This window comes from Amaranthus tricolor, chromosome 16 (assembly GCF_026212465.1).
Source record: "Amaranthus tricolor cultivar Red isolate AtriRed21 chromosome 16, ASM2621246v1, whole genome shotgun sequence".
NCBI classification, from domain to species: domain Eukaryota; kingdom Viridiplantae; phylum Streptophyta; class Magnoliopsida; order Caryophyllales; family Amaranthaceae; genus Amaranthus; species Amaranthus tricolor.
Window position 1 is genome coordinate 20745166 of NC_080062.1, and position 15691 is coordinate 20760856.

General features: G+C 31.7%; 1 protein-coding gene across 1 annotated transcript; it reads left to right on the forward strand.

Moving 5' to 3' along the window:
- Nucleotides 1-3415: 3415 nt before the first annotated feature.
- Nucleotides 3416-4343, forward strand: LOC130802407 (uncharacterized). Its single transcript, XM_057666417.1, has one exon. The coding sequence runs from the start codon at nucleotides 3636-3638 to the stop codon at nucleotides 4254-4256; it is 621 nt and encodes a 206-aa protein (XP_057522400.1). The 5' UTR covers nucleotides 3416-3635; the 3' UTR covers nucleotides 4257-4343.
- Nucleotides 4344-15691: the final 11348 nt, after the last annotated feature.

Sequence of the window (15691 nt, forward strand, 5' to 3'; positions counted from 1 at the left end):
ATGAAGATGATGAGGGGAAATTTTATAAGAGATTGTCTAGTCATCAACCTCCAAAATATGATGGAGAACTTGATCCAGTTCACTTTGAGGATTGGATTGCAGAAATGGAGAAACTGTTGGAGGCTATAAACTGCCCTTCAAGGATGAAAGTGAAATTAGCCGCATTCTACTTAACAGGCACTGCTAAATTATGGTGGAGGACTGTAAAACAAACCGCCATAGATTCTACATGGGAAGAATTTATAAAGAAGCTTCGTGATCAATTTTACCCACCCTCGCTTCAGAGAAAGAAAGAGAATGAATTCTTGTTTCTGAGGCAAGGAACTATGTCAGTGATCGAGTACGCAAGTAAGTTCAGAGAGCTGGCTAGATTCGCTACCGAAATAGTGATCTCTGATCGAGGCAAGGCGATTAGATTTTTCGAAGGTCTGAACCTCAGGATCCAAAAAGGCACTCCTAGATATCAAGATTTTGATGATTTGTACAATCAAGCCTTGGAGTACGAAGACGGGTTTAATAAAAGAAAGAATGAATCTAGTGGGGGCAGTAGGTACAAGAAGGCCAGGAATGAGGGGAAGAAGTCGTTTCAGACTGTAGCAAGGCCGACACAGTGGAAATGTAGGTTATGTGGAAAAGATCATCGAGGCCGAAACTGTAATGGGAAGATTGTATGTTACAAGTGTCACAAGGAGGGACATCTGGCTAGTAACTGTGGGGAAACATTCAATCTGAGCAAAACAACATCAGAAGCTGCAGGAAACAGAGCATTTGGCAATCAGAGGAATGAGACTAGAGCATCAGTAGGCCTGCATGCAATTGGAGATCATTATGATGGTTTACACCAGGAGTTTGAAGTTAAAGGTAAAGTAATTTCTGGAAAATTTCCTGTTGGTAATTTTACAGCAAATGTTTTGTTTGATTGTGGAGCGGATAGGTCTTTTATTTCCAGTGCTTTTCTCTGCATATCTTCTATTTCTTTAAAACCTCAAAAATCCCACTTGTGTATCAACGTACCTGATGATACACCTTACCTGTGTGATCGTATCTTTTATGATTTTCCATTGGAGATTTGTGGGAATCTTTTACCAGCTGACTTAATTCAATTCAATTTGGGAACATTTGATATCATTTTGGGTATGGATTGGTTGGAGAGATATTCAGCGGAGATTTTGTGTAAGGAAAAGGTTGTTAGAATAAAAACTCCCGAGGGAACAAAGTGTATTCGGAAGAACTCAAGATCTCAGCTAGAGACAATTTCTGTAATTCAAGCATCACAAATGATAAGACAAGGAGATGAAGGGTTCTTATGTTATGTTACTACTGAAGAAGTAAAACCTAAACCTAGTTTGCAAGAAACCCCGATCGTGCAAGAATATTCTGATGTGTTTCCTGAAGAATTACCCGGTATACCTCCAAGAAGAGAAGTAGACTTCCATATTGACCTTATTCCTGATATCACCCCTATTTCTAAAACTCCTTACCGTTTTGCTCCAGCTGAATTGGCTGAGCTGAAAAAGCAGCTAGATGAATTGCTGGAAAAAGGTTTCATTCGACCTAGCGTTTCACCATGGGGAGCTCCGGTCCTCTTTGTCAGAAAGAAAGATGGGAGTATGAGGCTATGCATTGATTATCGGGAGATCAATAAGATTACCATCAAGAATCGTTATCCTTTGCCAAGGATAGACGACCTTTTTGATCAGTTAGGGGGAGCAAGGGTCTTTTCGAACATAGATTTGAGGTCTGGTTATCATCAATTGAGGATTGCTGAAGAAGATATTCCTAAGACTGCATTCAGAACCAGATATGGGCACTATGAGTTTCTAGTAATGCCATTTGGTCTAACGAATGCTCCAGCAGCATTTATGGACCTCATGCAAAGATATTTCAACCCTTACCTGGATAAATTTGTGGTTGTGTTTATTGATGATATATTGGTGTATTCGAAGAATGAAGAGCAACATGAGCAGCACTTAAGGATAGTTTTAGAGAAGTTGATAAAGGAGAAACTTTATGGCAAGTTTAGTAAATGTGAATTTTGGTTAGAGAACATATCTTTCTTAGGGCACGTTGTTTCGAAAGATGGAATTTCTGTTGACCCTGAAAAGATTAGAGCAGTGATGGAACGGCCGAATCCAAAGAGTGTTACTGAAGTAAGAAGTTTCTTAGGCTTGGCAGGCTATTACAGGAAGTTTGTGGAAAATTTTTCTAAAATTGCCCGACCGTTGTTTGAGTTGCTTAAAAAGGGAGTTCGGTTTCAGTGGGGCGAGAAGCAGAGTAAATCATTAGAAGAGCTTAAAAGGAGACTTACGACGGCACCTGTGTTGATCATGCCCGACTGTGGGAAAGCATTTGAGGTATATTGTGATGCATCGAAGGAAGGTTTGGGATGTGTGCTAATGCAAGAAGGCAAAGTAGTAACTTATGCGTCAAGGCAATTAAGGCCACACGAGTTGAATTATCCAGTACACGGCATTGAACTAGCAGCTGTAATTTTTGCTCTGAAGTTATGGAGACATTATCTCTATGGAGTACCATGCAAGATCTTCACTGATCATAAAAATTTGAAATATGTCTTCACTCAGAAGGAGCTGAATATGCGACAAAGGCGGTGGCTGGAAATCATTAAAGACTTTGAAGTTGACATAAATTATCATCCCGGAAAAGCAAACAAAGTGGCAGATGCATTAAGCAGAAGGCCGAGGATATCTGTAAATGCTATAATGACGGTACCTTGGGAATTATACCGAGAAATCCAGAAGTTAAATCTAGAAATTGTTAATCACTATCAAGTTGTTGAATATTTAGGAGCAATGACTATACAACCGACTTTGTTCGAAAGAATTATAGAAGCACAACAAGAAGATCCCGAGATAATCGAGTTAATCATTCGAGTTCAAAGAAAAGAGACAGAAGCGTTCGAAGTGGGTGAGAAAGGTGAACTAAGAATGAACGGGAGAATGTGTATACCAGACAACACAGAGTTGAAAAAAGAGATTTTGAAGGAAGGACACCAAGGAATGTTTCACTTACACCCTGGTAGAGATAAAATGATTGAAGAATTAAGGAAATTATTTTGGTGGAAAGGTATGAGGAAAGATGTAGCTGATTTTGTATCTCGATGCTTGATATGCCAGAAGGTGAAATTTGAAAGGCAGAAGAGTTCTGGACTACTTCAACCACTAGAAATTCCTGAGTGGAAATGGGATTCCGTATCCATGGATTTTGTAGTTGGATTACCAAGAACGCAACGAGAAAATGACACAATTTGGGTAATAGTTGACAGATTGACCAAAGTTGCAAGGTTCCTGCCAATAAAGGGAACATGGTTAGTAAAACAATTGGCTGATGCTTATGTTCGAGAAATTGTAAGATTACATGGAATACCGAGAACAATTGTGTCTGATAGAGACCCAAAATTTTTGTCTCGATTTTGGGAAAAGTTGCAAGAAGCATTCGGATCGAAGCTATGTTTAAGTACCGCATTTCATCCGGCTACTGATGGCCAAACCGAAAGAACCATCCAGACATTAGAGGATCTTTTGAGATGTTGTATTCTTGAATTTGGTGGTTCATGGGAACAGAAATTGCCTTTGATAGAGTTTTCATACAACAACAGCTATCAAACCAGCATCAAGATGGCACCAAACGAAGCCTTATACGGGAGAAAATGTCGAGTGCCGTTATGTTGGGATCAGATGGACCGAAATGTGCCTGAAGGACCAGATCTTATCCAAGACTCTATTGATAGCTTGAGGGTAGTGCAAGAGAATATGAAGGCAGCACAAAGTAGACAGAAGAGTTATGCAGACAACCGTCGCAGAGCTTTGCAATTTGCTGAAGGTGACAAAGTATTTCTAAAGATTTCACCAACGAAAGGAGTCCAACGCTTTGGGATAAAAGGGAAATTAAGCCCTAAATTTATCGGACCCTTTGAAATTTTGAAAAGAGTAGGGGAGGTGGCATACGAACTAGCTTTACCCCCGGGTTTAGCTAGAGTTCATAATGTATTCCATGTTTCTCAGTTGAGAAAGTATATCCACGATTCATCCCATGTGTTAGTTCACGAACCCCTCCAAATTGATGAAAACCTAGCTTATGAAGAAAGACCAATTAGAATTTTGGATCGTCAAGTGAAAGAATTGAGGAATAAAAGAATACCTCAAGTTAAAGTGCTATGGTCGAACCATCATGTCGAAGAAGCAACTTGGGAAAGTGAAACTGATATGAGAGAACGCTATCCCCAGTTGTTCATTTAGGTTCAAGTTTCGGGACGAAACTATGTTAAGGGGGGAAGAGTTGTAACAGACCGTTTTTCTTAATCTTAAATATTTTGACAAATTCAATAATCGTTTCGTTTTATTATTTTCATTTTAATGCCATTTCGAAATTTTATTCCAATCGTTTTTAAGTTCTCGATTTTCTTTTATATATAATTTATTTCTCTTAAAATAAATTACCTAAATATTAGGTCTAGCTAAATTACCTACAATAACTTAATCTTTTTATTTCCTATATTAAATTATGATTAAAAATAAAGTATAATAATAATAATAATTATTAAAAAAAAAATATATATATATATATATATATGTATATATATATATATATATATATATATATATATATATATATATATATATATATATATATATATATATATATATATATATATATATATATATATATATATATATATATATATATATATATATATATATATATATATATATATATATATATATATATATATATATATGTATATATATATATATATATGTATATATATATATATATATGTATATATATATATATATATATATATATATATATATATATATGTATATATATATATATATATGTATATATATATATATATATGTATATATATATATATATATGTATATATATATATATATATATATATATATATATATATATATATATATATATATATATATATATATATATATATATATATATATATATATATATATATATATATATAGTTGGTCCAGAGTTTCAAATGTCGTTTGTTGATGACCCATACGTACGATGTGAGGGGTAACACGCTCATACAAGGCCTAAAAAGAAGATATTTGTTTTTTAAATGTCCGAAAGTATTGTAACTAAACTCAGTCCAATGCAAGCACCTAGCCTATGTTCTTGGTTGTTTACTTGCAAAGCACCCCAGATATGTTTCCACCAACTCACGTCAAAACATTCTCGTGAATGCTCTATTCTGATCGTATACAATAGATGTTGGAAACTTGTGTAATCTCACTATCTCCTTTACAAATTTTGCAGCAACTGTTAGGGCCTTAAAAGGGTGCTTAAGGGCGATAATGTAATTGAACTTAGTGAGACGGTCTACTACTACCAAAATGGAATCCACCCTATTTGATTTTGGTAAGCCCTCTATGAAGTCCATGGTAATAAGCTCCCACTCATTGGAAGGGATAGGTAAATTCTGCAACAGACCTGTTGGAATTTGGTTGATTGCTTTGGCTTGTAGACAGACCCGATGTTCCTTCACATACCTTCTCATACCTCCCCAAAACCATTCAGCTGCCAATCTAAGGTATGTCTTAAGCTCCCTGCATGACCCCCTAAAGGAGAGTTGCGGTACTGTAACAGACCGTTTTTCTTAATCTTAAATATTTTGACAAATTCAATAATCGTTTCGTTTTATTATTTTCTTTTTAATGCCATTTCGAAATTTTATTCCAATCGTTTTTAAGTTCTCGATTTTCTTTTATATATAATTTATTTCTCTTAAAATAAATTACCTAAATATTAGGTCTAGCTAAATTACCTACAATAACTTAATCTTTTTATTTCCTATATTAAATTATGATTAAAAATAAAAATATATATAATAATAATAATAATAATTTAAAAAAAAAAAAAAAAAAGAGAGAATAAAAATCTGGATGATGGCGGCAAGGAGGCTACATGGCATGATTATAATTTGGTCCTTTCTTAGATGGCAAGATTATTTTTAGTTCTTATCTTTAGTTTCTTGGCCATGAAGGAAGAATTAAAAAAAAAAAAAAATTAAAGCATGCCGTGGGAAAAATAGGTAGAGAGAAAAAAAAAATTTCAGAAAATTTATTCATAAAAGGCAAATTGCTAAAGAAAAAGAAAAAAATTCTAAAAACCCTAGGAAAATTCCTAAAAATTCTCAAAAATTTTCTAATAATTGTATTTAGTGTTAATTATAGAAATTCAAGGGGAGAAAGCTAATTTTGTGGCTAAAAATTCTACAATAATTAATAGTGAAATTATTGAAGGTATAAATTCTTACATATATTTATTTACATGAAATTATGCCCATAAATTTTTATATGTGTTTATTATATTTAAATTTCATTTTCTGCAAATTTTGGTGAATTAATTCGTTGTAATTTAATTTATATGATTTATTCTTTGAATTGCCAAAAACCGCAAAATCTGAAATAATTTAAATTAAAATAGTAAATATTAATATTTTTAAACGAAATGTTTTCTGTACATATATATATATGAGATATAGATTGTGTATTAATTTCGTGAAATATTATTGAGTATAAATATTATTATTAATTTTTTCTAAAAAAACAAACCGCAAAATCTGAAATACTTTTAATTAAAATAGTAAACATTAATATTTTTAAACGAAAATTTTTCTGTACATATATATATACGAAATATAAGTTGTGTATTAATTTCGTGAATTATAGTTGAGTATAAATATTATTATTAATTTTTGCTTAAAAAACGCATAAAATAAGAAAATTCATAAATTGGTTAAAAATAAATAATTCTGGAAAAAAAATAATTTATTTTAGTGTTACTGTATTTTCATTTCATTTAAATTATTTTTTTTGTAAAATTTTGTGATATTTAAATTTTAAAGAAATAAATTAATAATCTAAATTGTTATTGTAGGCAAAAAGAAAGAAAAATGAAAATAATAATTAAAATTAATTTATTTTGGTGAATAAGAATATACACCAACTCAATTAATAATAAGTTATTTATTTTAAAATATTTCATGTAGATTTTAATCTTAAGGAAATTAATTATTCATGTATTAAATCTAAAAATAAGTTATTAAGAAAATAATGAAGCATAATTGAAATTTATTTATAAATAAATACTAAAGACCCATTTAGTTTTGATTTTAATAATAATAAATGATTATTTGTATGTAAGTCGTAATGAATTTATTTCTATTGTATGTTATTGTAATGTTGCATTTATATGAAAACAGTAACATGATAATAAAAAGGCTTGATAGTAAGGAAATGCCGAACCATGCTTCCGGCATGTAAAAAACGTGGGACGTGTTTTCCGGCACGTAAAATACGGCGAACACAGTAAGGTTGTTTAACCTGATCTGTGGCTCGAGCAACATTGTACTGGAGGAGTGACGACTCCCACTAAGTTAGGGGTTTTGGTTTACCTCACCCTAACAGGCCCTTACATATATCAAACAAAGATCATATGTGTTGCATTCATTAAATAAGTAATCGGATTCCACGCCCTAACACTCAAGCAGAAGTGTTAGTAAATCACGCCCTGGTACTCAAGCAGAAGGACCAGAAGTTATATATATATATATATATATATATATATATATATATATATATATATATATATATATATATATATATATATATATATATATATATATATATATATATATATATATATATATATATATATATATATATATATATATATATATATATATATATATATATATATATATATATATATATATATATATATATATATATATATATATATATATATATATATATATATATATATATATATATAAATGAATCTAATATAAAAATGAATTCCCTATAATACATAAGATACCTTGCATATTATTTATTGCAATGCACTTATTTTTGCTTATTACTTAATTGTCGTGCATATACTATCCATACTTGTATAGTTGCGGTAAGTTTTTATACTCGGTTTTTTTTAAAGCTGACCGATTTCCATCGGCTGTTCCCATATTTCGGGAGCAGATGCTGCAGGTAACTTTACATGAAGTTATTAAGAAGCTATAGTATTGTCTGTGTGATGTTAGTATATATGTAGTTTATATTACGGGTATGTAAAAACGATAATTATGTATTAAAGAAAGATGTAATACGTAAAATTATATTTTAATGATTTAAGTTTTCTTTGTTTTTATTGAAAATTCTGTTTTGTCTTATTTGTTTTTCGCAATAATCACGGTACGATAGAATTCCGCTTAGCATTACTTACTATATTTTATAATAAACCTACATTAGAAAAGAACGATCCGTTACAGGTACTCCCTTAATAAAACTGAAATAAAGGGTGAGGATTTCGCAATTACATACCTTCCTTTGAAATATAAAATGTTACTCTCCAAAGTGCATCTTGCAGGAGCCTGTTCCCCTATTAACACAGCCTCTCGAATTGGCACCAATGTAATAATCTTTAAGACTTGTTTCTTCAATAGTCCCCAGTACTTAATGCCACACGAACTTAATATAGCCCATAACTCTATGACTGGCTTGGGAATGCGAGAGAAGGCGTCAGCCACCAGATTGCTACTGTCTGGGTTGTATTTAATGGCAAAGTCAAAATCCATCAATTTTATTTCCCACTTCTGATAATTTCCATTGATTTCCCTTTGTTCAAACTTCAAAGAGATGATTCAAACTTTTTTAAACAGTTTTCACCGTGAATCTCATTCCCATTAGGTAATCTTTTCATTTTAGAATGACGAACACAATAGCCATCAATTCTTTTTCATACACTGGTTTGTTGCTAGCCCGAAATCTAAGGGTTTTAGTGAATCTTTAAATTGATGGTATGTAAGAACTATATTTTGGTCACTTGTTATCTCTTTTATGTCCATTGTGAGATGGGGCTAATGATTTATAGTTCTTTGGTTTTTGATTATAATAGACTAAAGTAAAATGACTTATTGAATCATGTAGACTTCATAAAATTGCACTTGACGTTTGCTACCAAGGGTCAATCACAAATAACTCCTTTGTTAGTTTTATCATTAACAAGGGTAAGGTTGCGTACCTCTGAGCTTTCCAAACCCCACTTTAGGTGGTAGTTAATTAATGGCATTGGGGTAACAGAATGTGTAATAGAATGTTTATTATCTATTTTAGTCTGCTTCCTACATTGTGAGTGCCCTTACATGTTTTGCCTCCCCGTGGATATATTTTACTTTGATGTATATGTTGTACTTTGTCCCTTAACACCTCATGTCCTCATCCACCACAAACTTCTTGGCATACAAACATAGAAACTCACAATGGTTAAGCCAATTTCACCGGTTTGTCCCTTACATGTTTAAGAAATCTCATGTATGAGATCCCTCTGTTGGTTAAGTCAATTTCACCGGTGGCTATTCATAGTGAAAGTGATTCGGCTTTGAATAGAGCGTATAGTCAAACATACAATGGTAAGTCAAGGCATATTGCACTAAAACATAGTCTTGTGCATGATCTTATCAAGGGAAGGCTCATTTCTGTTGACTATGTTAATACTACACTCAATATGGCAGATCAGTTTACTAAGCCACTGAGTAGGAATTCCCTTGAGTTTTCGGCTCAAGGAATTGGTTTATTATGCCATCTTGAACACCATGAGCGAAAGCCAATTCAACGCTAGGAGAAACATCTAGTCTTAAATTCAATGTGCATTGATCGCTCATCAGATGTTGGGAAGCAATTTTGAGACCCTTTAGTTGCTTTGTTCGTAATGTTGAATAACGAGGTAGTAGAGTAGTCCCTCGAGGTCTCCAATTTCTAGAGTTTAGAAGATCTCTAGATTGAGTGCTTTATTCATGAAAGCATGGTAATCAGGAGAAGCTACCTATATAAGTTCGGGGTTTGGCCGCCTCAACGAAATCAAGGGGCATACTTATGATTTCATTGAACTTATGAATAGATATGGACACATGGCCTTTAACGTGTCACAGATGTGAGTTTAATGAATTATTTCATGTGTACTACTCCTTCAATTGGTTGGATATATCTGCTTAATGCAATCCGGAAGGACATTAAGGGATATGATCAATTGTAAAGATGCGTGATACTAGGTGTCGATTCAATCTGGAAGGACATTGGCATTGATGCATGAAATGGGTTGGAGATTATGGATCGCGAAAGAAGAAAAGGATTATAAACTCTAAATGGGGGAGGATTGTTGTCATTTAGAGCTTATAATAGTCATCGAAAATTAATTTATATAAATTAATTTAAATAAATTAAATTGAGAATATCCCAAGGTTGCAAAGTTTATGTTTTTAGCAAAAAGTAGTGTTCACAGATCATGAAACAACTCGCAGCTCGCGAGAAAGGAAGGAAAGCTACTGTTTTGTGGAACAGCAGGTCGCGGCTCGCGACCCAAATCGTGGCTCGCGAGTTGCCTTCTGTTTTGCGGATTCTTCTTTGCAAAGTTAGTTTATCCGTTTTATTAGTTTTAATGAAACTACCAACGCTTAAATATGGTTATATTAAACAAATATATTGGGATAGTTTGATTGAAAGACGACATTAGTTCGTGAACCAATCTTGTGTTTCATGGAGTAACATATTGCTTCGTGAAAAAGTGTAAGCTATTCTATAAATATAGAATGCTTGTGTGGTTATTTGACACATGAGAAGGAATTTCTGATTTCTTTTCTTCTCGAGCACTTTACATAGAGAATTTGCAATCCTCGATTGTAATTTTTCGTATCTTCTTCCATTTAAGTTTTCCTTACATCGTTCTAGATTCCGTGTGCCAGGAATTTAGTGTAATTCTTTATATCTCAGAACATATTTCCGGTTTATTCCAAAGCACCGTAGTAGGGAGGAAATGATGTTTTAGGAAAGAACATCTTGCCTAGAATTAATATTAAGTTCAAACAAAATCTTCTTGTTATTTTGTTCGGGTTTGAAGATCAGTTTCTCGGAGTTCTCGGTGGTATACATAAGTATGGTTCTTGATTGTTATATGTAATTTGTTTCCTTCTATAAAGTTGTAACTTTAATTTATTGTTTATTTGATAAATAAAGTAACATTTTACAACACTTAATGCCCATCGAAAAAGTTCTTAAAATGTCTATTTACAATACTCTTAATGCCTACCGAGAAACTTAGCTTACCAGCTTGCTTTCGATATCCTTAATGTCTACTTACAATATACTTAATGCCCACTGAGTAAGTACTTAAGTACTTACAATATTCTGAATGCTTATTCACTATATTCTTAATGCCTACCAAAAAGCTTAATTTATATTTTCATTTTTGAACCAGTCCAATTAAAGATGGTCTCTCATAAGAATTTGTGATATAATTTTGACTACTTGGCAACTCAAATGTGGCATCACATGGAGAAGATGAAGTTTTCAGACTATCGAATTCCTAAAGAAATTTGGAGGAGGAATACCTCGATTTTGAAGCCCAGGTCTCTCGATTTCCGATAATTTTCAGTTGTAATGACAATAATAATTGTTGGGCATTCTTGATTACGAGGGATTGACTATCAATATCAATAGGTAATTTTTATCTGTTGATTTGTTTGTGTTTTGTTATTTGCATATTGTGACCACTTTTAGTGTGGTGGAAAACTTGAAAGAGCACATGTATATCAAAGAAGGAAATTTTGCTAGGTTGATAAAATGTAGTACTTGTAGAAATTGTTTTTTAGACAGTGGTTATACCGTTGTTGGGGTGTTCAAGTCTGTATTTGTTTCAACTGCCTCAAATGAAATATTTGGAATCTTTTTCATTCAGGAAAGACAATTCAAAAATCAGAGCTTTTGATATCGAGAAGTTGAAAATGGAATTTGAGTGGATTGACCGAGTCGGGAAGCAGACTCCAACTATAAACTGATAATGTTTGCACTAGTTTACTAACCACGTTATCTCCCATCAAGTATTGTTATTAGCTGAGAAAAATTACTATAACATGGAAACTATCAGCTTGTACTATTGTAAATTATCAGGCATTAAGTAGATAGTATCATCCTAAACTTAACGATTTCGTTTAAAACGGTTTGTTTGATAGTATCAGCTTGTACTAGTGTAAGTTTACCCATATTCATCATCAAATCACCATTTATATATTTGGGTTTAAGGCTCTAACATAGTTGTTGTCTATGTGTATTCAAATTACTGATATGTGTAAAATGTTAAATCTATTAGAAGCATATTTATCAAATCCACATAAGATGAGAGTTGATTTCACACAAATCTAATGAGGTTCCATCTTAAAACCAATTGGTATTAGGAGGAGTAGTCCATCAAGCTTATATGTAGTCAACCCCTTTCTAATCTTTCAACTTGGAATCACATGTGTGTTATTTTTTCAACATTATGGATTGCATTGCTTATTTAATTAACTTATTTATGATAAAGCTTTCCTACTAATTAGCAATGGTTAGATGGTGGTGGGTAGGGGTGTTCAGTGGACCGGATTTAAGTAAATATGTGTCAAATTGGATAAAGGCCCTAAAAACTCAATAATCACTATTGGTAGACATTTATAATAGTTAAATTATCCATCAATTATGCTATTTTAAAGGGTTTGTTTTTGACCCTTATCAAGCCCTTTTATAGTCTGCTTCATTTTAATTATAGTAGAGGGACTAGAGTCCTTTTAGGCTCGATCCATTTTCAACCCGTCCCTTACAAAAGCCACAAATTCTTGTGAGAGACGGTCTTTTTGAGAGACCATTTCGAATTGGGCTGACCCATAAAGGATAGTATAGAGTGTGTTATTCGTGGGCATTAAGGATATTATAAGTAGACATTTAAGATATTGTAAGTATTGCACGTTTATTCTGTGGGCACTAAGGATATTATAAGTAGGCATTAAGGATACGGTAAGTAGGCATTAAATATAATGTAAGTAGACATTAAGAATAATGTTAGTAGACATTAAGGATTTTGTAAATAGACATTTAAGATATTGTAAGTAGGCATTAAGGATACGGCAAATAAGAATTAAGAATGATACAAGTAGGCATTAAGGATGATGTAAGCATTAGGGAAACAATAAGTAGGCATTAAGTTTTAATAGGTTGAGCTTGAGAGACATCTTTCATAGAGACGATCTCTCAAGAGACTGGCTGTACAAAATCCTTCTAAAAAGCTCACCGGCCTGGCTCGTTGAACACCCCTAGTGGTGGGTGAAAATGGCAAGAAGTGTTTCTCTTCTAGTAAAAGAGTAGGCAAAATGAGAGAATGATTGCAGAAGAGGGCTCCTCAGCCTAGTGGTGTTGAGAGTTGTGAGTCCCATTCATGATTCGACTTTCTTTGTTTCTTTTCAACAACAATAAAAGGAAAAGGCGCACCATGTTTCTTGCTTACAACACATTACACACCACTTCCACTTCTTCTAATATCTAACTATGTTTCCAACTTTCCTTCTTTTCTGGGATGGTCGGCCATTTTTGCCTTATTCCATCCATTACTGCCTTCTTTTGCTCTTCGTTATTTATCTCTTTTCACTGTTAATTGTCAAACTGAATATAATCTCCGCTTGCTTTTAGTTAATTATTATTAGACAATTTCATCTTATTTTGTTTAACTCGAGTATATTTTAGGGGTTATGAGTGGTCGGACATTTTAAATGTGCCTAGAACCTCTCATGTTGAATGTTAGTAGATCGAGTTTAGTCAAAAGGTATTTAAAGTCAAAAAATTTAATATACGTACTTATTCAATTTTCGTGTGATTCAGAACTATAAAAGCAAAATTAGTTCTTTTATTTTGTTCACTTTCTTTATTTAGTAGTTTATTTATTTAAGAAATTCTAGCAAAAAATAATACTATCATTTATAACAATGTGTTTACGATAATTTATTCGATCCAAGCTGTTGTTGTCTTATTGATATTACTACGTAAAATAGCAAATTGTAAGAGTAGCTTGCCAATTTACTCTAATACATGTTATTTATCTTAGGCTAGCTAGTATTACGAAAGTTAAAAACCACAAAATTGATTACAATGACGTAAATAAACCTTTTCAAAATCTTTGACATTATATATAAAATTTAAACGATATGAAACTAATAATTTTGTTAATATATAAATTAATTAGCTACTCTTGACAAATAATATTAGTAATCAAGATACTTATAGTTAGTATTCTGAAAAAAAAAATGCAACCATGTGACAACGATAATAAAACTAATGAAAATAATTATAGCTAATATTTTTAAATTTTTAATTAAGTTTATTATAAGATATAGAAATAAATAAAAATAAAGCCTTTTTTTAAACATATATTTTTGTCAATTATATCGTTTAACTAAGTAATTATTCTAAAAGAGTTATCTCTCTTTACCTTCTCATTTTTTTCTTTTTATACTTTATTTGTAATTATTACTACTAATCTACAAAGCTCCAATAAAAGCTACCTACAACTCCTATTTAAATTTAATGAATTAGGTCATTTGAAAAGTTCACAATTGCTTGCTCATAAATTTCCTTGATCAAGGAATTTTTAAATGCTCTTTAATTAACCAATCATTTAACAAAATTTTCCCCAAAAAAATCCTTTAAAAGTCTAATTTTAATATTCAAATGGGAAATTCTACGTGGTAGCATCGAATTTCATGAATCGCCAGTAGTAGCAATTTTGTAAGATTTTTCCACATGGTAACATCCAATTTATGTCTTATCTAGCCGCCGTAGCATTTTTCATTAAATTCTTGTCAATTTCCATTTAATTAACTATTTTGACGTTTCTACCCTTTTTAAGTATTGATTCTTGTCTTTACAATTTACCCTAAACATTTGAGATCATTAATAAATTAAACAATGAATTAAACGTCAAAATGCTAAATTAAACATTTGAAAGCATAAAAAAGGTTTAGAGCAAATTATAAAGACAACAACCAACACTTAATAAGGGTAGAAATGTTAAAATGGTGAATTAAATAGAAATTGACAAGAATTTGACGGAAAATGCTACGGCAGTTAGATAAGGCATAAACTAGATGCTACCATGTGGAAAAATCTTATAAAAAGTGCTACTACTGGGATTTCATGAAAGTTCGATGCTACCTGCTAAACCACTTGTTTTTTATGTTAGCTAAATTTTAGTAAAAGTATAACCCATGTTATTTTTTAGTATTATATTATTTATATTATTTTTTGGAGCAAAAATTTTTAGCTCATTACTTTTAAAAAGATATATTCAAATCATGTGGTTTATAAAGATGATAAATTTACAGTAAATAATTATTTAGTTTATAAAGAAGGTAAATTTACGATATGTAATAAATTTGAATCAATAATTTAAGTCATAATCAGTATGTTTATGTTGTTTTCGAAACAGTAAATTACTCAGTTTAATTAATTATAAAGAGACTGAAAATGACACGTTGAACAACTTTATTTGCCACGTAAGCCAATATCAAACATTGAGAATCCAATCAAAAACATCCAAATGGCAAGTGTCTTAGAATGAAGACATTTGACATTTGACATTTGACATTTGACATTCTTTTTAATGTTTAGTATATGTTAATTCAAAAATGGTAAGTTACTCGTTTAATTAATTTTTTAGAGACTAAAAATGACATGTTTATCAACTTTATTTGCCACGTAAGCCAATATCAAACATTGAGTATCCAATCAAAAAAATCTAAATGGCAAGTGTTTTAGAATGAAGACATTTTACATTTTACATTTTTTTTAGT

Coding starts and splice junctions, on each gene's coding strand:
- LOC130802407 (XM_057666417.1), top strand. CDS start 3,636: ATGGCACCAAACGAAGCCTTATACGGGAGAAAATGTCGAGTGCCGTTA.